General features: G+C 32.8%; 3 protein-coding genes across 4 annotated transcripts; all 3 read right to left on the bottom strand.

Moving 5' to 3' along the window:
• Positions 1-1,630: 1,630 nt before the first annotated feature.
• Positions 1,631-3,281, bottom strand: LOC122279937 (GDSL lipase-like). The gene is made up of 5 exons (XM_043090852.1): positions 3,008-3,281; positions 2,796-2,917; positions 2,419-2,640; positions 2,063-2,309; positions 1,631-1,949 (listed from the first exon to the last, which is right to left on the bottom strand). Exons 1-5 carry the CDS (start codon positions 3,261-3,263, stop codon positions 1,714-1,716), a joined length of 1,083 nt encoding a protein of 360 aa, XP_042946786.1. The 5' UTR covers positions 3,264-3,281; the 3' UTR covers positions 1,631-1,713.
• An 8,447-nt stretch (positions 3,282-11,728) lies between these two features.
• Positions 11,729-13,413, bottom strand: LOC122279864 (GDSL esterase/lipase 2-like). Of its 2 annotated transcripts, none has more exons than XM_043090757.1 (5): positions 13,115-13,413; positions 12,904-13,025; positions 12,560-12,754; positions 12,168-12,420; positions 11,729-12,052 (listed from the first exon to the last, which is right to left on the bottom strand). In XM_043090757.1, the coding sequence occupies exons 1-5, from the start codon at positions 13,368-13,370 to the stop codon at positions 11,817-11,819; spliced, it is 1,062 nt and encodes a 353-aa protein (XP_042946691.1). In that variant the 5' UTR covers positions 13,371-13,413; the 3' UTR covers positions 11,729-11,816. The 2 variants fall into 2 exon arrangements, with proteins under 2 accessions (XP_042946691.1, XP_042946681.1); XM_043090747.1 differs by having other exon boundaries at positions 12,530-12,754; positions 13,115-13,411.
• A 2,919-nt stretch (positions 13,414-16,332) lies between these two features.
• Positions 16,333-19,049, bottom strand: LOC122303214 (GDSL esterase/lipase 5-like). Its single transcript, XM_043114867.1, has 5 exons — positions 18,668-19,049; positions 18,406-18,527; positions 17,645-17,875; positions 17,280-17,535; positions 16,333-16,810 (listed from the first exon to the last, which is right to left on the bottom strand). The coding sequence occupies exons 1-5, from the start codon at positions 18,948-18,950 to the stop codon at positions 16,566-16,568; spliced, it is 1,137 nt and encodes a 378-aa protein (XP_042970801.1). The 5' UTR covers positions 18,951-19,049; the 3' UTR covers positions 16,333-16,565.
• Positions 19,050-24,065: the final 5,016 nt, after the last annotated feature.

The raw sequence follows: 24,065 nt of genomic DNA, 5'->3' as shown, positions 1-24,065 counted from the left end.
TTTTCTTTTCTTTTTTATTTGCTTAATTCGGTTGAATTTTCAAAACAGGTCAATTAGTTTATTATTTCTTGAAAGAAAAATCCGAGCTAGTTGCATACGTTCAAGATTAAAGGGATATTGTGTAGAGTTTAAAAGTTATTTATTTTTTAATAACTATATATCTAAAATACTTCAAATATTTTAAATTTATTTAAAAATAAACTAAAATATGTTTTTTGAATTAGAAATGACATAAAAGGTCATTTAATTTTTTAAAGATAGAAAATGCTATTTACACTTATAATTTTATTTACACAGCCATACGTGCCAATGTGTTAACTACTAAAAATGATAAAAATGTAAAATTCAAAACTTGAAATTCAAATTAAAAAAAAAAAAATACTGTTAAAATGGGAATGTCACTCAATAAGATAAGACAAGGGCAAAGTTGGAATTATTTGAAATTTAAATGGATATTTTTTATCATTAAAAGTATTTTTAAAAGTGGAAGTACGTTCTGAAAAATTTAGATAATTAGGTTTAAGGAAAAACATTAAGTTCCTTAAAACGTACTTTTTATTTTTTATTTTTTGTATTAAAAAATATTTCGATATGAAACAACCAAACACTATAGAGCATTTGAACACTGATCGCAGTTATCAATGTCAAGTTGCCAATCACCATATCTACCATATTATTCTTGAGAGTAGGATTGAAGGATGCGGGGATTTGAAGTGAAAGGGAGAGGTGATCGATCGTTGCTACCAATGCTAATTAACGGCTCTGGACAGCTAGTATTGGCCCCAACAGCAATATTTCCATGTCCTAGGAAATACTTTAGTCGAGTATGAACAAAAGGGAAGTACTCAACCATGCTACAATACAAGATGTTAATAAAAGCCAAGAGGGTAATCGATGCTAAAACATCTGATGCAATATAAGATGAGAAAGCTATTATTTTAAGGAACTATTGCACGTTTTTTCCTTTTTTTTTTTTTTTTTTTCTTTTTTTTTTTTTTATATGCTAATCCTTGGCGAGTGAGTGACAACAAGATCACCAGCTCGCCAGCTCTTGCTGATGCAAAGTTAGCCCTATCTGTATATCGATGATAACCAGGATGTAGATATATATGGGGGTATCCGTGGAAACTTCACATACTCAGCAGCAAAAAGGTTTCAAAAGTGAATTTGAGCGACACTTTAGGTTATAAGGGGAAGAAAGCATCTGAGTTTTACCAATGAAAGCTGGAATTAGACGGCCATCTGAAAGCCTCCCAGTGGGGTACTTGAAGAAGCTTTCACCATATGGCCAAAAATTTGCCTGCAAATCAGTCGTGGCGTCGTTGGGAGAAGACGGCTCGCACACAAAACCAAGAAACAGAAAAAGGAACCTTGAACCCATCATGTTAGATCTTGTTTACTTTCTGGTAACTTCTCATTTCTTGCGATTTTCATTTACATACAGGTAAGGAAAAAGGAAAGATAAATTGTTTCAGTTGAACTTTCAACAAAGGTAGATCAGTTCAATATTTCTTGCGAATGGCCGAGCTAATCGCATGCGTTCAAGATATCATGTCACAAACAACCAAAGTAATGTAATGAATTACGACTTTTAAGGTTGCAAGACTAATTAATATTCAGAAATACTTTAAGGAAAGTGCAATTTTCATTTTATTGGTTGATGATAGCATATACGAGTTGCTTGTTTCTCATCATATCAAAGCTAAATCGATCTCACAGTTCAAACAGAGCTTTGAGATTGTAAGGTCCAATGAGATTTGGGGGTCCACTCCACATTAGCTCGGCAAGTTGCTGGTGGGTCTTTTCAGACGGATGAGCAGAGTCAAAGCACACATACTCCCTGGGGTTCCCACACACTTCGTACTCTTTCACTCGTCTCTTTCCTCCACAACTCCAAAGTCCTCTGTGAGGACCGGTTCCGCAACATGCGATGTCCCCTTCCTTGAACCCTTCACAAAACGTAATTAATCACGACACAGATTTCTGTCAGTCTATGATAGAAATGAGAATCGAATTATGATACTAATAAATTGTACTGTGTGCATGCAGAGCCACGGCATACCATATTTTGAAGGACTGTTTATTCTTTCACTAAGAAAAGTGGAGAGTGTGGCTTTTGAATATCTAAATCCATGGAGCTGTCTCTCTAGCTCCTGGAGGGCCCTAGATAGTGTTTTATCGTGCAGTTTTATCATTTCTGAAATTTTGTCGTCTTTGTTTGCCACCGTTCCTGCTCTACTGATTGGTAGCAAAGGTAGTGGCGGCACGCTTGGAAACCCAAATTTCCTTCCTCCTTGCTCATATATTCCCTAGCACATGATCAAGAAAAAACCATAAAACCAAGTTGTAACAAGAACTCAAGTAGATAAAGTTAATTCGTTTAAAATATTGCAGTGAATGTTAATATTTTTTTATTACTCTGAGCACAAATGTCAAGTTGCCGATCACCATGTCCACGTATTCTTGAGAGGAAGGGAACGGTCTGATGGGTATTGAAGAGCCAGGATAATCATTGGCACCAATGCTTATTAAGTAAACTGCTCTTTCCAATAATTTCTTGGCTGCTACATCACCAAGTTTTCGTCTAAACAGCCTCGCCAAGTTCTTGAAATAACCCAGTTGAGTTTTTAGGTGTATCACCTGGGGTCATTAAAAACAACACCGGCATCATATTATAATTTATTTCAGAAAATGACGTAACATATTTGGACATGCATATACAAAGATTTGGCATTTGGGTAGAATGTTGCAAGAACAACGTCTCACTCCATCTGCTAATGTGAAAGATTACATACCGATCCTTGATGCGTTTCACCAAGGGCACTAGCTCCTGCTGATGCAAAGTTTGCCCCATTGACAAATAGATGATAGCCAGGATGCAGATATGGGGCAATATATGGCAACTTTGCGTACTCAGCTGAAACATGCAATTAAAGCTTCAACAGTCAAATTTGGCACAAAATCAAGATACTAATAAGAAACAACATATATGGCAATTTTTTGTTACCAATGAAATCTGGGGCAATCCGGCCGTCAGAAAATCTTCCGTTGGGGTACTTAAAGGTTGTCATTCCGTAGGGCTCAAAGTTTGCCTTGGATTCAGCAGTGACGTTGACGTAGTTATTGTTTCCGGCATCGAATAGTGAGTCCCCGAAGACGAATAAGGCAACATGCTTTTCTGGCAGGCATCGGCGACCATGGCAGTGGGTAAGGAGGGTTGCATAAAGAACCAAGAAACAGAAGTTCCACCTCAAACTCGCCATGTTAATCTGTTTCACTTGTCTCTCCCTTCTGTTTTAGTTTGTCATTTATAGGACAATTCGTTTCCTGCATGTAGAAGAAACGGCAGGTACTTGAATTGCCTTCTCACAACTGGTTAATTGTGTGGGATCACCCAGATGTGGTAATAAATGTACAGTTTTATAGTTTCCTTAAATCCATTACTTAAACCTTAAAATGGGTAGTTTGAAAAAAAAATTATCACCAATAATTAATGAAAAATGCTAAATAGATCGAGAGGAGTGACTCACAAGTGTTAACGATGGGGCAATATTCCTTTTTTTTTAAATATTTTAAAAAATAAAGGAATGTACTGTTTGACAGCACCGGTCGATCACTCTTCTCAAATACTGTAGCAGCACCTATGAATTAAAGAAAAATTTAGTTGTAAGTATAATTGTGTACTAATTTACATACCAATTTAATATGATTGGTCAAAAAGTAAATTTTATTAAAAATGATATTAATTTAAATTTTAAGTATAAAGAAATTAGTATTGATACGTAAATTAATATACGACTTTACTTGTATATAACAAAATTTCATAATTAATTGTCCACTCCAATGGTCTCTCATGAAGGCGGCCCGAATGATTAAATTATATTAAATTAAAAATTGAAAATTTAAATTTTAATGCATATAATTTAGTGTGATGCTCTCGCATTATATGACTTGTTAAAAAGTTGGGATGTCTGATTTTTATTGGAGGGTGGAAGGAGGATTTTACACCTCATCAAGTCAATGAACATGACCTAACGAGGAATCTTCAATTAAACAATATATTGAGGATGGATGAGTAGACTAAAATTGTTATGAACTCAATGAAAATGAGAGAGTTTCAAAAGATTGAGAGAGAGCGAGAGAGGAGATTCTCTTATTGATCTGTATATCATATAACATCAATATACCCATATATATAGGGTTACAAAAGAGACTATGCTTTTGACGACTAGCACTATGCATTTGACGACTAGCACTATGCGTTTGACGACTAGCGTTATGCATTTGACAACTAGCACTATGCGTTTAACGGCTAGCTAAATATGGTCATACAATTCAAGATAGTTTATAACACTTCCCCTTTGGATGACCATATTTAAAGAATATGCCTCGTTAAAACCTTGCCAAGGAAAAACCCTATGGGAAAAAACCAATGGCGAAGGAAAAAGAGTACAGTATTCATGTGTATCGCCGAATGCTTTAGGATTGCCTCATTAAAACCTTGCAAAGGAAAACCCAGTGGGATAAAACCTTAGCGAAGGAAAAAGAGTACAATCAGCACAAGTCTTCAAGACATTACTTCCCCTGAAAAGTGTATGATAACATGTCTTCAAATCTCTGCATTCCAATGTTCTGCACAATTTTCTTAAATGTTGCAGTTGGTAATGCTTTTGTGAATAAATCTGCCAGATTATCACTTGATCTATCTGCTTGACGTTAATTTCACATTTCTCCTGAAGTTCATGAGTATAAAAGAAATTAGGTGAAATATGTTTGGTTCTATCACCTTTGATATATCCTCCTCTAATTTGAGTAATACAAGCAGCATTATTTTCGTATAAAATTGTTGGGCTATCATTAATCACTGGAAGACCAAGCTTTTCTTGAATATGCTGGATCATTGATCTTAGCCAAATGCATTCTCGACTTGCCTCATGAATTGTAATGATCTCTGAGTGATTTGAAGAGATAGCAGATAGTGTTTGTTTGACAGATTTCCATGATATAGCAGAATTTCCATAAGTAAATACATATCCAGTTTGAGATCTACCTCTGTGTGGATCTGAAAGATAATCCGCATCTGTACATCTAACTAACTGTGGACTTGATCCATGTTTATAAAATAAACATAACTAGATCTTTCTGCTCATCACTACTCTTCTGGAGTTGTACTCTTCTGAAGTTCTTATAAATAACACAGTTAGTGGAGAATTCATCAACATTAAACCGCTAACCTCCTTTTTCAATAAAAACGGTGGCCAGCCTTTTTAGATCAGACAAGCACCGCGGATTTTCAACTCTTCTGTAGGTGTCAGGCGTGCTGTCAGGCGCCGCAGAGCTATGAAGCTATATTTCGTCTCTTTTCTCTTGCTTCACGAGAGATGTTGTATCATAATTTTTTCTATAAAAGAGATATTCAGCCCATCTTCATTCGCATCTCATCTTCTTCACTTTTCTGTAATCATACTGTATTTTTACTCTGCAATATCTTTCTACATTCTTATCCTGCAATCTCTCTCTGTAATGGCTCAGCAATCTTCTCAGGATCAATATATGAGGTATTCTGCACCTCGTTCATCAGCTGTTCCTGCTTCTACCGCAAGTACTATCTTGCAATATAATGATCTGACTCATAAGTCAGATAATGAAACTATCTATGAGCTTGTGAGTCTCAGTACCCGATACTCATCATCCATTGTCACATTTTCTTAGCGACTGCAATCTAGAATTTGTGGAGTTGACAAACTCCACGAGAATATTGCTATCCTTCAGCGACTTCTTCTGGAGTCCAACATGAAGATAGGAGCAATAAAGCAAGAGAATAAGAATTTAAAATCCTTGCTTAAATCTTCTTTTCGATTGCCCACCCCTTTAGATATGGATGCCATGCAGATTCTTGAAAAACAAGAGCGTTTGAAGAATGAGGCAAAATGCCTCAAATTTCTATAATTTTTTTCTTCAAAATAATAAAATGATATTTCACAAATATTCATATTTGTGTATCTATCATCTGGTAGATGTTTTGTGTGCTTCTTTTTATTTCTTCTTTAATAATGCACACTTCATATCAAACCCATAATATGAATCTGAAATACTAATTATATTAAAAGATGGTATTTCATGACTAATAATATCATCCATCTTCCCCTTAAAGCCGCAAGGGTTTCAGATCTATATTTCAAATATGTGCAGTTTTCATGAGCTCTTCTGGAGCCTCAATGACATTTAAATCATATATATAAACTGCAATAATAGCTTGTTTCCATTTGCGTTTGGATTGCTTTAGATCATATAAGGATTTTTGAAACTTGATAGAATACATATTTCTAGATGTATTCATATTAGAAGCTTCAGACATTTTCTATCATTCAGGGATTTTCATATATATATCATGATCCAATGATCCATATAAATATGCAGTTAATCATGCATATCCAAACTCTCGGTAACTTTCAAGCTAATAAAAATCTCAATATGATTTCAACCACTTTAAAATCATATCAATATTGTTTTAATATTTGTGATTTCTATATCACATTTTCATATTAAAAGTTTCAAGCTTTTTATATCATGTATATAAATATCCATTGATATTTAACAAAAATCACCTCTTTAGGTGTTTAGACTTCAAGTCCATATTTATCACATTTTACTTTGTGATATCAATTCTGCAGGAATTGAGAAACTGACTCGTGATTTATATATCACATTTTATTTTCTTTCTATAAATACCCACTGACATTCAACAAGCATCACCTCTTTAGGTGTTTGGACTATAAGTCACGATGCATCATATTTTACTAGTGAATCAATTTTGCAGGAATTGTTTCTTTCAAATTTGGCTAATATTTTACGTCGTATTTTTCGACGGTTCTTGATTCACTTTCATCATTACTTCTGGTAATGTCAATTGCCATCTCATATGGAAATACGTTGTCGACAACGATTTTATTTCTATCCATAATTTCTCCAATATTCATGAAATGTATCGAGATATCGTTATTTTCAAGTACCTGTCCCTCTTCAAGGGAAGACATTTTCATGAAAAATCTCTTCAGGAGGCACTCTTCAGGAGATTTATATAGGAGAATTATATACAGAAAATTTGGATGGACTTTATTACTTGTTCTGTGGGTATGGCCTCTTCAGGAGCATCAAATTATTTGTGTCCTTCTCTTTTGAGATGCTCTATCTTTTGTATCAATACATCTCACATGCCTTTAGACATGTCTTTAGACTGTTGAATTTCTTAATTGTCCTACAGGGACTTCAATCCTCGCTGGGATTTTAGCAGCTAGAATATGAGACTTTTTTATCTTATTACATCCAAAATTTAATTATCATCTGAACTTCTGGTTCACATATGATAATCAAGATAACATCGAATAATTTCATCTTATTTGCTTCAAGCAAATTTTTCTTTCCACTTCTGGTGGTAAGACTTTATAGTAAAAGAATGCTTCTGGTTCTTTTATGGACGTCCATATGAAAATCATTCGACTTATCGTAATTGATTTTGGATGATCAAGATAACCATTAAAAGATACAAATATTTTGAATCATATCACATTTTGATGCATCATAATATTTGATTCAATAATTGTATAATATCATCTCAAAGAGAAAGCTTATAGCTTTTCCAATACGAGCTTCTGACCCGAAAACATATCACGTCTAATCTCTTAGTTTCTTTGAATAAAACGCATCATTCTTTTCATTTCAGGGAATAGAATGATATAAATTCATTATCATTCACTTCAGGGAATGATGTAGATCTAGTAAGACGTGAATAAAGATTCTTATCAAAAACTCATTATTTTGCTCAGTTATTGAAAGACCTGATACAAATTATGAATATTTGTGAACATTTGCATTTCATATTGCTACTTCAGGAGCATACTCAATATTGCTACTTCAGGAGCACATTCGAGACGTTCATTCAAATATATATTCTTTCCACAATTTCAATTATGCAACTTCAGGTGCATAAATCATAATAAGCTTTTGGTACAAGTATCACTCATATGAGATACTCAATAAAATTATTGATTTAGGGCGATCCTTCAGGGATGCTCCATTTTCATTTTCAGATAAATCATATCATCAATAATTTATAACAAGTATAAAAGAATAAATAAAACTTGTATCTTAGAGATTTTAAATAATATATTGAAAAACTTACTTGAAATTGAAGATTACTAACTTCAAAATCATCGGAAATTTGAAGTAGAAGATCATTTAATCTTATTGTGATATCTGTGATCTCAGTCTTCAAATCTCGTCTCGCATAGCTGTTGACTTTAATCCTCCAACGTAACCAAATGCTTTACTCCTCTCACATGTTTTCTATTCCTCGCAAGTTGTTTGAATAAAAACAAAAAAAACAAAAATAGTAAGGGTCCCATGTGTTTCTAAAAGTAAATTTGTCCAAAATGAAAAAGAAAAAAAAACTTTTCTTTTTGATTTGAAAAACTCTAAATATTTTTTCTTCAGGATCACGTGAATATGTCTCCCATGGTGCCAAGCCCATCCTCAGGCTTTTATTATATTAGCCAAATCATTGGCCGCATTGACCAAGTCATGAAGTGGTTATAGGCCTTCTATCTCAGCTAATCTCCCATGGTTTCTTAAATCCACAAGCATCCCCCACGCTGATTCTGTCTTTCCCTTCTAGGAAAATCCAACGAATCTGAAAATTGACAGCATAACTTATAACCACGCTTGACTATTTTTCCTGGAAGCAAGCTTGAGTAATCCGAGTCCAAAGCTACAAAAAAGTATATCGAGAAATGAAAAATTAATTCACAGTGTCGGAGGAAACTGCTTCACTTCTGGGAAATCCCAGCCGGAAGAGAAAAATCGTTTTGGGGCCGAGTTGGTTTTATGTGCTGTCAGTGATCAAGGAATTTGTGTGGATTTTAGCATCTATTTCCCGAAAGATTTCGGATCAGTGCTCATCGATCTTTTAATTGAGTACCATAGATAGCATCATATCGGTGATTTTGTGAAGTCCAAAGACGAGCTCTCGAAGAACATGGCCATGGAAACTGGCGTGCCTTGCCGGCAAAAAAAACTGGCCTTTAGAGATGGGCTAAATATTCTGGAGACAGAGGAAGAAGATGAAGTTGGGAGAGACAAGGAAGAACATGATTCTCGTACTGATAACATGTTATGAACTCAATGAAAATGAGAGAGTTTCAAAGGATTGAGAGAGAGCGAGAGAGAAGATTCTCTTATTGATCTGTATATCATATAACATCAATATACCCATATATATATAGGGTTACAAAAGAGACTATACTTTTGACGACTAGCACTATGCGTTTGACGGCTAGCTAAATATGGTCATATAATTCAAGATAGTTTATAACAAAAATCAATTTAAAAACTTTTGAAGGAGTCCGGAGGAAAATAATAAAACCAAGCATATTTTTTTAAAATATTTTTTAATTTCTTATAAATATATTTAAACTTATCTTAACATCTAAATATATCTAAACTTATTTTAGATAGATTCCATAAAATTTACTTTACCATCTCAATTTATTATTATTTATAAATAATTTAACTCATCTCAAATCAACTCAACATCTAAATCAGACTTTTTTACTTTACAAGAGAGCTCTTTTAATTTCTCAACGTTATGTTTTGGTTTCTCATTGATGTGTCTTTTGATTTTCTAAGTAAAACTTTAATACTTTATAGTCATTAAGTGCTTTTAAAGAAGAGTCTGAACTTTTAGATCTTATATGGCTTTACGTAGGCTGCTGATGTACTTCAAGTTGTTTCAAGAATAATAATATTTTTGATGATAAATGATATTTATAGTTATGATTATGTAAATGATATGTAATCACTTTAAAAAAAATAAATTAATATGAGACTTATATGAAAAAAAAATTAACTTTTTAATCGTAGATTCTATTTTTTTTCAAAACTATTACGTGATATTTATAATTCTACAATTGTACGTAGTATTACTCATCTTCGATTCCCTTAATCTCTTCTAGTCTTCTTTATCTTTGCCTTAAAATGGAAAGATTTATCTCTTCAACTTTGTACGTACTCTGGTCGAGGACAACTTTGAGGATTTTTTTTTTTTTAATTGCTTGATTTGGTTGAAATATTTTCAAAACAGGTCAATTAGTTTATTATTTCTTGACAGAAAAATGCGAGCTAATTGCATACGTTCAGGATTATTAAAGGGATATTATATGTAGGGGTGAGTGATATAACTTTTAATTTAAGACTTTGTAGAGCTTATAGTAATAAACATTACTATTAAAAAGTTATTAATCATTGTTATATTTTAAAGTAATTTGAAACATGTTATATTTATTTAGAAATAAATTAAAATATGTTTTTTTAAGTAGAATAATCATTTGATTTTTTAAAGATATAAAATGCTATTTACACTTATAATTTTATTTACACAATGCATACGTGCCAATGTGTTAACTACTTAAAATGATAAAAATTTTAAAATTTGAAATTTCCATGAAAATACTGATAAAATGGGGCTGTCGCTCAAAAAGATAAGACAATGACAAAATTGTAATTATTTGAAGTTTATATAGACATTTTTGTCCATTGACAAATTTTTTCAAAATGTAACTATGTTATGCAAAATCCAAAAATTTACGTTTAAGAAAAAACGTCAATCTTCTTAAAATGTACTTTTAACATTTTATTTATATTAAAAAATATTTTAATATTAAACAACCATACACTATAGAGTATTTTAACACTGATCACGGTTGTCAAGTTGCCAATCACTATATCTACCATATTATTATTGAGAGTAGGATTGAAGGATGCGGGGATTTGAAGTGAAAGGGAGAGGTGATCGATCGTTGCTGCCAATGCTAATTAAGTAAACGGCTCTGGACAGCTAGTATTGGCCCCAACAGCAATATTTCCATGTCCTTGGAAATACTTTAGTCGAGTATGAACCAAAGGGAAGTACTCAACCATGCTACAATACAAGATGTTCTTACGTCATAAGAGCCAAGAGGGTAACCTATGTCAGAACATCTGATGCAATATAAGATGAGAAAGCTAGTATTTCAAGGAACTATTGCCACGTTTTTTTTTTTTTTTTTTTTGCATACTAATCCTTGGCGAGTGAGTGACAACTAGATCACCAGCGCACCAGCTCCTGCTGATGCAAAGTTAGCCCCATCTGTATATCGATGATAACCAGGACGTAGATATGGTATCAGTGGAAACTTTACATACACAGCTGCAAAAAGGCTTCAAAAGTGAATTTGAGCGACACTTCAGGTTATAAGGGGAAGAAAACATCTGAGTTTTACCAATGAAATCTGGAATTAGACGGCCATCGGAAGGCCTCCCAGTGGGGTACTTGAAGAAGCTTTCTCCATATGGCCAAAAATTTGCCTGCAAATCAGTCGTGGTGTGGTTGGGAGAAGACGGCTCGCACACAAAACCAAGAAACAGAAAAAGGAACCTTGAACCCATTATGTTAGATCTTGTTTACTTTCTAGTAACTTCTCGTTTCTTGCGATTTTCATTTATATACAGGCGGTAGGGGAAAAGGAAATATAAATTGTTTCAGTTGAGCTTTCAGCACAGGTTGATTAGTTCAATATTTCTTGCGAATGGCCGAACTAATCGCATGCGTTCAAGATATCATGTCACAAACAACCAAAGTAATGTACTAAATTACGACTTTTATGGTTGTAAGACTAATTAATATTCAGCAATATTTTCAGGAAAGTTCAATTTTCATTTTAGTGGTTGATGATAGCATATACGAGTTGCTTGTTTCTCATCAAATCAAGGCTACATCGATCTCACAGTTCAAACAGAGCTTTGAGATTGTAAGGTCCGATGAGATTGGGGGGTCCACTCCACATTAGCTCGGCAAGTTGCTGGTGGGTCTTTTCAGACGGATGTGCAGAGTCAAAGAACACATACTCCCTGGGGTTCCCACACACTTCGTACTCTTTCACTCGTCTCTTTCCTCCACAACTCCATAGTCCTCTGTAAGGACCAGTTCCGCAACATGCAATCTCCCCTTCCTTGAACCCTTCACAAATCGTAATTAATCACGATACTGATTTCTGTCAGTCTATGATAGAAATGAGAATCGAATTATGATACTAATAAAATGTACTCTGTGTGCATGCAGAGCCACGACATACCATATTTTGAAGGACTGTTTATTCTTTCACTAAGAAAAGTGGAGAGTGTGGTTTTTGAATATCTAAATCCATGGAGCTGTCTCTCTAGCTCCTGGAGGGCCCTAGAAAGTGTGTTATCGTGCAGTTTTATGAGTTCTGTAATTTTCTCTGTTTCGTCTTTGCTTGCCACCGTTCCTGCTCTCCTGCTTGGTAGCAAAAGTATTGGCGGCACGCTTGGAAACCCAAATTTCCTTCCTCCTTGCTCATATATTCCCTAGCACATGATCAAGAAAAAACCATAAAACCAAGTTGTAACAAGAACTCAAGTAGATAAAGTTAATTCGTTTAAAATATTGCAGTGAATGTTAATATTTTTTTATTACGCTGAGCACAAATGTCAAGTTGCCGATCACCATGTCCACGTATTCTTGAGAGGGGGAAGGTCTGCTGGAATTCGATATTGAAGAGCCAGGATAATCATTGGCCCCAATGCTTATTAAGTAAACTGCTCTTTCCAATAATTTCCTGGCTCCTGCATCACCAAGTTTTCGTCTAAACAGCCTCGCCAAGTTCTTGAAATAACCCAGTTGAGTTTTTAGGTGTATCGCCTGGGGTCATTAAAAACAACACTGGCATCATATTTATTTCAGAAAATGACGTAACATATTTGGACATGCATATACAAAGATTTGGAATTTGGGTAGAATGTTGCAAGAACAACGTCTCACTCCATCTGCTAATGTGAAAGATTACATAACGATCCTTGATGCGTTTCACCAAGGGCACTAGCTCCTGCTGATGCAAAGTTTGCCCCATTGACAAATAGATGATAGCCAGGATGCAGATATGGGGCAATATATGGCAACTTTGCGTACTCAGCTGAAACATGCAATTAAAGCTTCAACAGTCAAATTTGGCACAAAATCAAGATACTAATAAGAAACAACATATATAGCAATTTTTGTTACCAATGAAATCTGGGGCAATCCGGCCGTCAGAAAATCTTCCGTTGGGGTACTTAAAGGTGGTCATTCCGTAGGGCTCAAAGTTTGCCTTGGATTCAGCAGTGACGTTGACGTAGTTATTGTTTCCGGCATCGAATAGTGAGTCCCCGAAGACGAATAAGGCAACATGTTTTTCTGGCTGGCATCGGCGACCATGGCAGTGGGTAAGAAGGGTTGCATAAAGAACCAAGAAACAGAAGCTCCACCTCAAACTCGCCATGTTAATCTGGTTCACTGTCTCTCCCTTTTGTTTTAGTTTGTCATTTATAGGACAATTCGTTTCCTGCATGTAGAAGAGACGGCAGGTGCTTGAATTGCCTTCCTACAACTGGCTACTTGTGTGGGAACACCCAGATGTGGTATTATTGCCATCTAAGAAATGTTTGTTGGAAACTCCCCAAACGTGAATTGCTTATGTAATTATGTAGCTTACCACTATGTAAAAGAAGCTTTTCATTGATTCTAGATGGCTGCAGCAGCCTCTCAACAGTTAAGGATAGCTGCTAGAAACTTTCACATGTTTGTCAATAATGATGGTTACATTAAGTAAGCTTCTCCTATTAAAGAGATCATTTGCAATGTTATAAATCATTCTACTGAAGTAAGCGATCAAGGCAGAAGGTTAAGAGCGAAATATTAGTTCTGAGAAAACCCAGAATAGAGGGTATTGTGAGAGATAGAGAGTTTGTTTATGAGTGTTTGTAATTTTGTACAAACATATTGAAAATACTGAATTTTTACTTCAATAGACGTAAGTAAATTGTCGAACCACTTAAATATTATCTTTCTATTATCTTGTATGATTTTTTTACCAAGCCAAAAGCACAACAATGTGCAGTTTATATAATAAGATAGACTCCATAAAACCATTACTTAAACCTTAAAATGAGTAGCTTAAAAGAAATTATCACTAATAATTAATGAAAAATGCTAAACAGATGGAAGGGAGTGGCTTGTTGCCAATAGGGCAATATTCCTGTTTTTTTATATTTAAAAAATAAATGAATGTACTGTTCGATAGCACTGGCCGGTCACTGTTTTCGAATACTATAGCCACACCCATAATTAATTTTCCACTCCAACGATCTCTCTGAATTGCGGCCCGAATTATTGAATTCTTTTAAATTGAAAATTTAAACTTTAGTGTGTATAATTTAGTGTGGATGGGCGCATTATATCACTCGTTAGAAAGTTGTGATGTCTATTTTTATTGGAGGGTGTAAAGGACGACTTTACACCGCATCAAGTTAATGAACATGACCTAATAGTGTATAAATATAAAACCAGAAGGTTTTTTTAAAATATTAATATAACTTTTGAGAATGCAAATCTATACAGAAATATTATATAAATTTATAAAGTAAACGTATTTTCTATAAATATATATATATATATATATATATTTTAAAACAACTATTACATAGCTTTTTCGACGGATGAAATAGTTATTGTATATTTTTGAGGGGACAAAAATAACTTTTCTGTAAATTTTAAATGACCAAGGGAAAATAACATTTTCAAAAAGATTCGAGCTTTAAATCCACGTCAGCCAAAAGTAGCTAGGATGATTCTAACATTTAAAGCCATAAATATAGCTTTTAAATCCAAAGATAGCTTTAATAAAGGTAAGAAAGTGAGCAAAATTATCGAAGGAAAACGTCCCTACATTAATTACTATTTATAATGTGTCGAATCCAGATTTTAAATTTCATATAATTATATATTTACATATTAATTTTAATAATAATAAATAAATTTAAAAAATAAACAAATCTCAAATTTAAAGTATCTATATAATAGAGTCAAGCACATTAAAAAATCAAATATAAGTAAAAAGGAAACAAGTTCACATTAAAATTCATAGAGTAATATTATAAATCTCTTAAAAGTTCAAAATTAGAATTAAGACTTAATATTAATATTTTATCATAAATCATTAGAATACATTTTTCACATGTGCATAAATATTTTAAAAATTAAATTTAAAAATTTTGAAAGATGATTGATTGTCATCTTTCACATGTACATAACATGATTAAAAGTTTGAATTTTAAAAATATTAAAAATGATTGATTGTCATTTTTTAGATGTGCATGCTTTATTTAAATATTTTCAAAAGTGATTAATGTTTTTTTTAACTTATGTAAAAGGTAGATGATTTTGTTTGAAAATATTAAAAATGATTCATTGTCATCTTTCACATGTGCATGCTTTATTTGAATATTTTTAAAAGTGATTGATATTCTTTTTGACTTAAGCAAAAGGTAGATAATTTTGTTTGAAAATTTTGAAAAGTATAGCGTACTCATTATGTCATCTGTGAAAAGTAAAAAGATTAAATTTGAAATTTTTGAAAAGTGAATGATATTGTTTTTGAAATGTAAATTTTTTTAAATTTGAATATAAAGTCTCATATGCTTATAAATAAATTATTTGAGAGTTTCAAATTTACAACACTAAGAGCATACAACATTCATTCAAAGTTTTCATTCTCTCTTCTCTAAAAATTGAGCCTTAAACCTTATTCATTTTGATAGAGATATAGTTTACGTTGTATTATTCTTATTTCACTCATTGAGGATTATTTTTTGATAACCTACCCACTATCAGCTCTTGTATCAGTAAAAGGGTATATATAACCCATGTGCATGTAGAAAATATTCTACACGGGGAATAATTGAATCACCACATGTAAGGTAATTGCAAGTGTAAAGGATGTTCTACACGGATCTCTTGTAGCGATGTTGTTCAAAGGTGTAATAGGTTTTTATCTCCATATGAAGGAGATTGAATAGTGAATTTAGGAATCCTCAAAGGGTAGCTTGAGGTGAGAACGTAGGCAGAGAAGCCAAACCTCGTTAACATACTGAGTTTGCTTCTCTCTTACTCTTACTCTTTATATTTATTACTGCTTCGTATTTTATTTATATTTTATATTATATATTTGATTTATAATTGTTAATTTTTTAAATATAACTCAATTCACTCACTCTCTTGTATTAATCATCTGGGCAACATAATAAATTATATGCAACTAAAATAATTATTTATGATCAAAACATATTTATTTATGATAAAAAAAAATAATTATTTTGATAATAAATAACTTACTAAACAGTTTTTTTTATAATGCATGAGGAGGCCAAGCCGATTCAATTCATTTTTTGTGAAACGGCAGGTCCTTGGAAAAAGCATTATATGTAGTGCATGATATAAATTCTTGTCACTCATCAATACGCAAAAGCAAGACTATCCATTGTCTTCTCAAAAGGGGGAAAATGCCGTAATAAACCCGACAGACTTAAATGTTGCTAGCCTAAAAAATTTCTAGCAATGTCTTCTTTCTCATTTACTCTAATTTTCTGTAAGATTACAAGCAATAAAGATGCATTATTTTGAAAGGTGAAAAGGACTTTTAGAGATTTTGGAATAGATCTCTCAGATTGTAAGAACCCATGCTGTTGGTGATGCTTTCCCCACTCCACATTTCATCTGCCAATTGTTTGTAGGCCCTTTCTGTGAGATGGTAAGAATCCCAAAACACATATTCTTTTGGATTCTCGCAGACTTGGAACTCCTTCACCAGTCTTTTTCCTCCACAACTGTACACTCCTCTCAGTTGTCCTGTTCCACAGCATGCTCCTTTCCCTTCCTTGAATCCTTTCATCAAAAACAAAATTTTCAATTAACTTCTTCTTGTGTATAAATATATAACAATTAAAATTCTACGACTTACATGAAGTCACTACGAAAACAACTAGTTTGTTGTAAGAACAATTACAACTATAAAAATTAAAAATTAAAAATACCAATTTTTTAATGTTAGCTAATATACTAAAATCTTTTACATTAATACTATACTAATGTATTATTGTTATATATTAATTTATTATTGTGGTAGCAACATATAATTTGAGTCCACTATGCCTAAATCTGAGAGATCATTATGGTCAATCATAAAAGGACTAGGGCAGCCTGACTTGGGCCGCTTCAAAACCTATTAGAGAGGCCCACCTAATCCCAACGTAACTCAAGTTCTGGGCTGAAGCCCATGAAATTTGATCACCACCTCATAGATCCAGAGGAAAGAGAAAAGCTGAAGCATCTGCGTACGTACGTGAATACATACCATATTTTAAGGGATGATTCATTCTTTGTCTAAGATGGATGTTGAGGTTGAAAACTGAATATTTGAACTCCTTCAACTGCTTCTCCAATTCCCGGAGAAGGTTGTACAGAGCTCGGTTGTGTAATTTTGCCAACAATGAAGCTTCTTCTAAGCAGCCACCTTTGTTATCTGGATTGATGATTCTGATGCCTGGAAGACATCCCAAGGCAGGCAAATTGATGAACCCAAATTTCCTACCACCTCTTTTATGTATATCCTACCAAAAATGACCATAACCAAAAACAGTTCCTCACTACATGATCAAGTTAATATATAGTTATTCAATATTGAACCATAGGGAAAAGAAGAAGAGGAGGAGAGCTTACTTTGATGATGGTTGTCAGATTACCAATCACAATTCCAACATACTCTGATTTGGAATATGTGTTAAGTAGAGTGGAATTGGTTAAGAAAAGACTGGTATAATCATTGCTTCCAATGCTAAACAAGTAGACAGCTCTTGATAATGTCATTTTGGCTTCAACTTTGCCTAGCTTCCTTCTCAACCAAGTCACTACCGTTTTATAGTAATTTAGCTGTGTTCTGAGATCAACAACCTGAAAAGTTTTAAGGCAACTAACTCTTGATAGTATTCACCCATAACTTGAAAATTCAAAGAATTCCTTTTTCATGGCTTTAACAATGGAACTCTGTTTGTTTATGTTAGCTTTTACAATAAAAATTAGGGGTCCACACTAGTATTATTATTTACGAGATGGAAGCTGTAAAAAACTGGGACAGCTAGTATCAACTTTTGGGCCTCACTTGACGTTTGACAAATCAGGAGTGCACTTAGAATTTGTGGCCCAAACTATAAGTGCTGAGAAAAGTTAAAAAAGGCTCAGGCAAAAAGCTTACATTGCCACAAATTTAAGTCAACATCTATGCCAGCCTCTCTCATAGGTAGTATACCACCCATGAAAGGCTGCCCTTAGAACTGCTTTGACTAACATGTATGGAAAAATCTCCTTGTAAATAAATTAAATAAATAAAAACTCGTTATTACTAAAATAAACTACAATAATCTGCGAATCAAGTTTTCTGCAAATCCCATTTAGGAAAGCAGGTTTGTGAAAAATGTACGTACCGACCCTTGAAAGGTTTCAACCAGAGCGCCCGCCCCAGCTGAAGCGAAATTCACGCCGTTGAGATAGTGAGGATTCCCAGGTTGTAGAAAGGGTGGAATCAATGATAGCTTTGCATATTCAGCTACAAATGAAGCATGTCACATATAAGACAAGAAAAAAGAAGAGTATTCTTTCGACAGACAGACAGAATATTTGTTGGTTGACCAAAACAGATTAATACAAGCAAGAAAAACATGTTCTAGGAGGATTTGCAAATCTCACCAATAAAATCTGATACCAAACGGCCATCAGAGAACCGCCCGGTTGGGAACTTGAAAAAAGTCTCTCCATAAGGCCAGAAATTTGCTTGGTCGAGGGTTGTGGTGTTGATGTAATTGTTGTTGCCAGCATCTAAGAAAGAGTCTCCGAATATGAAAAGGCTGCGCGCATGAACATGAACGTGGTGTTTTGTTGGATGCTTGGATCTACTTCCGCAAGAACTGGTTGAGATATTGAGGACTGCATGAAGAAACAAAATGAAGAAGACAGAGCTTGGCCTTGCCATGGCTGAGTTTCCTTAGCATTTAGTTTCATTAATTCTCCTAGAATATTGTGTGGGTAATATATGACAAACCTAGCTAGCTTGTTATTATCTTTGTCTATATATGACAAAAAACAATTGTTGCCTATGGATCCTAATTCTGCAATATTTTTTGGAGCAGTCAGCGTGATTCGAAATCTGACATGATGCTCGGATCAAGCTGCAAACTAAACGTGCATTTCTTTATAAATTTCTTAGACGGTTAGTCAAATTGATTTGAATACAAAATTATTTGTATACCTTGAAAACATCAACTTGCAAATATATATATTTTTGGCTCAAAATTCAACGCTCGTTTTTAGTCCGAAAACAGCAAAATATAGATATTCAGCTACAAATTGACGATTTAAAATACTGGAAAGGATTGTTTTGAAACCAGTTCAGACGATGGCGGGTTTTGAAACGTGTCAAAGTTGCACTGAAATAATGATTTGCTCAGAAATATATGGGGTATAGAGATCTATTTGACATCAGAAGAATGATTATTTTAGTACTAATTATCGAATTGCTTCTACTTCAATACAAACCCTTATAAATAGGTTATGTCATATGCAATTATTTTTTTAATATTTTTTATACATTTTATTAATATGTTTGATTAAAATAATTATAATTTTATATTAAAAAAATAATACAATCAATTATATTAGTAGAATGTATAAAAAAATATATAAAAATTATTGTAAATAAAATTTTTATGTAACAATGAATAGTATCCCAACACATGGGGAGCATGGAATTATTGAACTTGTAGCGGTAGAATAAAAAATATTAGGAATTTCACGTAAATAAAATACGCAATTCAAATATGATATAATTATTTTATAACTCATTTTACGTACAATGAATTAATATGTAATTCTACTTCATAAAAATACTAATTTTTTCTAATTTCTTATATAATTTGAATTCAAATTAGACATAAATATCTTTAATTTAAAATATAATTATAAGAATAGATATAAAAAAGAAATATATACATGTATTATTAGCGTTCAAAATGTTATCTTCTCACAGCTTGTCGGGATTAATTGATATGCTATTACATTGATCAATCCAAATTAATTTATAACGTATACGAGTCAACATGACAATTATCAAACACCTTATTAGAAAGACAGTATACGACAACTAATTAATACAAACTGTCATGCACGAAATTGGAAATGACCATACATTATAATCTGGTCGGACTTTTATGTAATGATTTGAGTACTGTTTGAAGAATCATGAGCCACAGACTAAAAAAACTCGAGTTCCTTCTTGACCTAATCGACTGGAGACGGTGAAATTAGAAAATAATATATCTATTATATGGTTACGATCGAAATCATAATTGTCCCTCGCATAATCGATGACTGCATGACTGAAAATTAGGGACGTACAGTTCATCAGATAGCTTTGGTTGTTTTTTAATTAAACTTTCGGTACCGCGATATTCATCGAGATCCTAATTGATTGCATGACTCTCGTATTCCATCTACGTACAGATCAGTATATATATCGAAAGAAAAATATTAAATATAGTCGTGAAATGCATAAATATCACGTAATTTTTTTAAAAAATTTAAAAAATATTTTAAGTATCGTATTTATTTATTATTTTTTTAAAAATTTGTGTGATACTTATACATTTTACTATTATAAATATTATTTCTAAAAATAATTTTTTCACTGACATGATGCCTGAAATATATTATATATATATATATATATATATATATTTAATATCTTTGTTATAGTTCATTCAGGGCATGAGCATGCACTTGAAAAACTCAAAAAAGCTTTCAATAAAAAGGACAAACTTTTCCCACACGGCCAAAAACTCAGGTAAGTAAACATCTAGTCATGAGATGTTTGTTCAATCTAAAGGCACTATAAATATTTAGAAAAAGAAAGCTAGCTGGGCGGCACCAAAAGGGCACAATTAAAAAGATGTTACTGTTCATGCTACTGCTACGTACGTACCTTGCATGCGTGTATCCCCGTTCGAAGTTATTAAAACTTTGTTTAGAGACATCGGCCCTAGCTAGTAGTTGAAGGTATCTGAACTCTCAACCATATATGGACCCAATATTAATCCCTAATTAAGAACCATGGGTGGTGTTATTCGGCCAGAAGATCCTTAATGGCGGATAGGGATGGTTTTCTGGTTTCCAGTGATCATCTTTTGATTTTTTTTGGCTAGCTGAGGGGTTGTCGGCTTATTGTAAATCATTTCATCCTCTGCCTTAATTATCATACTCCCATTTTTTTAAAATGAATTGGTGCTAAACGAAATATGAAGAAGTTAAATGTGGGACATAATTAATTAATCAAGGCATGCAGGCAACAGATCAGACTTCCATTGCTCCTTTTAGGTCTCCTTTGAGAGAAATCACAACTCGATCCGCAAGCCGTATCCTCCATTGAAAATCACTGTAAGAAACGCATGGAGGTGATATTGTACATACATACATATATATATATATATATATATATATATATATATAAGGTTATAATGACATCACATCCAGTGGCATATATACAAATTTGGTGAAAATATGAGGTGGGTTTGGGCTTCCAATCCCATTGCTCAAAAGTGATCACTCTAATAATTACAGTCCAACAGTAACGCAGTGGAAAGTGCAAGAAGATGAGGGAAGTTTTGTATCCATAGTAGGATTTGACAATTGACATTAAAACTTTAAGAGCCATTATATATAAATACACTATATATGCCTTTGGTATCAGAATTGACCACAATGTGACTTGCCTATCTGAGCTAGCTATCTTTATGCGTAGAAAGTTAATGCGCAGTTCACGAAGATCAATTTTGGAGAGGAGCCTGAAAAGGAAAACCCTACTATTCTGTCTGTCCGTGTGGGTGTGCGTGTGAACTTCTCATTCTGCCCAAACGAAAGGAAAGAAATAGGGAAATGATAGGGATCCGCTGGGGGGTTTTGTTCATTTGTCCCGCTCATTTTTTTTTTATTAAAATTTTTTTTCACAGAAAAATTAAAAAAATATTGTTTAATTATATTGTGAATTTTATTTATTTTTTCAAAATATTTAAAAGTGTTAAAAAAATGATTTAAAAGAAATATTTAAAAGTGTTTTTTTTTTCATATCATTTTTTTAACATTTTTAAATATTTTAAAAAAATGAATAAAATTCATAATATAATTAAATATAATTTTTTTAATCTTTCTATAAAAAAAATTTAAAAAAAAAAAAATTAACGAGATAAGTTAACGGAATTCCGGATGCCTAGCATTGTCCAAAGAAATATTATGAGGAATATAGTAGTAATACGTCCGATCGAAATGATTTCGAACAACCGACCTTTTGATGTGATGTGATGTAAACTTCGATCTTTAAATCTAAGCCCTCGGTTGTCATAGTGTTATATCGCAGTATAAGGCAACCTGAAAGAAATAGAAACGACATTAAAACGTGAAAACAAAGAAAGGAAAAGTAGTAGAGGCGAGAGGAAGACTAGAGACTGTAGTTAATGTAGCCAAACCCAAAAGCCAGATGACCATAACGTCAGACGAAAGAAATAGCAACCTGAAAGAAGTTGAATTGGCTCATGATCATTAAATTCACAAAAAAGTATAGTGAGTTCATTTGTAATCCTAAATATGGCAAAAGCGTTAATTCTCGTGGATTTGTTTGGCTCTTGGACATTATTGTCAAAGTAGGTGACTGGTCATGACATGCCTCCCTTTTTTCTGATAGAAAATATAAAATAAAATGAAAAATAATATGGAAATAGATAAGGAGGAAAAAAAATGATACATTTATATTATTCTTAATTGTTATTAAATATAAAATATTAATTCCAAAATATATAAATTAGAGATAAAATAATAAGTATTTTTAACGTAATAAAAATTAAAAATAATTTTACTTATCATTATACACACCATACATCTTTTGATTTCTTTCTTTTTCCATACAGTAAGTATGTGATGTATGGATAATAACAGAACAAGTCAATTAATTTAAGAAAAATTAAATTAAATTAAATTAAAATATGTAAGATGTTGAATAATGAAGTGATTTCTAAAAAATTATTTGATAATTATAAATTAAAATTAAATTAATTTCATAATTTAATAATATCTCTAACATAACTTCTTCGTGACCAAATTTCAGAGCATCATCTTCAGAAGAAACGACGAGTACTACTTCACACCTTCCGAATGGAGAAAGAAAATTTATATTATCGTTTTGTGATGGCTGGATCGCCTGCGTGCTAAATGATTAAGATTCATTTTGCCACCCCCGGCAAGCTCGGTGCAACGGCTCTAAACCTTTGCCACAAAATACATGTGATTGGGGAATATGATAGGCCGTGGGCTAGACGGGGGGCGGGTGGATGGTGCCAGTGCACCCTACTCCTAGTCCTGACAACCTTTTGTGGCTAACAATCATGGTTGTTCCTCACTAAACACGTTTTCTTATGTCATGTACTGTGCGTGTTTCTTTTTAGAATACTATTAGATACAGTTACGAAATATATAAAGCGTAATTATTTTTAAAAAAAAAATAAAATTTATATTAAAAAATTAATTTTTTTTCATATAAATCTCATATTAATTCATGATACTTACACAAGCACCATTACAACTATCACTTTCCTTATTTTTGCTGTCCCTATAATACTTCTACTGCTAACACTACATGAGCTCAGAGTACATCTTCCTTGAAAGTATACATTTATGACCCCAGAGATGCCTCCCTCGGTTTATATTTTCCTTAGGATGCGTTGGGACGTTGATTTAGATTAAATTGAATTGAAATAAAAGTTAAAAATTAAATAAAATATTATTTTTTAATATTATTATTATTTTAAAATTTAAAAAAATTAAATTATTTATTATATTTTATATTAAAATTTAAAAAAATTATAATAATTAAATAAAAAAATTTGAGATGAATTTAAAATTCAAATTGGCCGTTTTGAACCGGAGGAAGAGGGAGACTGGCTGGCCAAGTTTGACCTGCAGTTGCATCCGACCTCAATTTTTGCAAGCAAGATTAGGGCTGGTTTGGATAGTTGGTTAAGTTAGGATGATTATTATTTTAAAGTTT

This window comes from Carya illinoinensis, chromosome 1 (genome assembly GCF_018687715.1).
Source record: "Carya illinoinensis cultivar Pawnee chromosome 1, C.illinoinensisPawnee_v1, whole genome shotgun sequence".
Lineage (NCBI taxonomy): Eukaryota > Viridiplantae > Streptophyta > Magnoliopsida > Fagales > Juglandaceae > Carya > Carya illinoinensis.
Note: the sequence above shows the minus strand (reverse complement) of the source record. Positions and strands in the feature narration are given on the sequence as shown.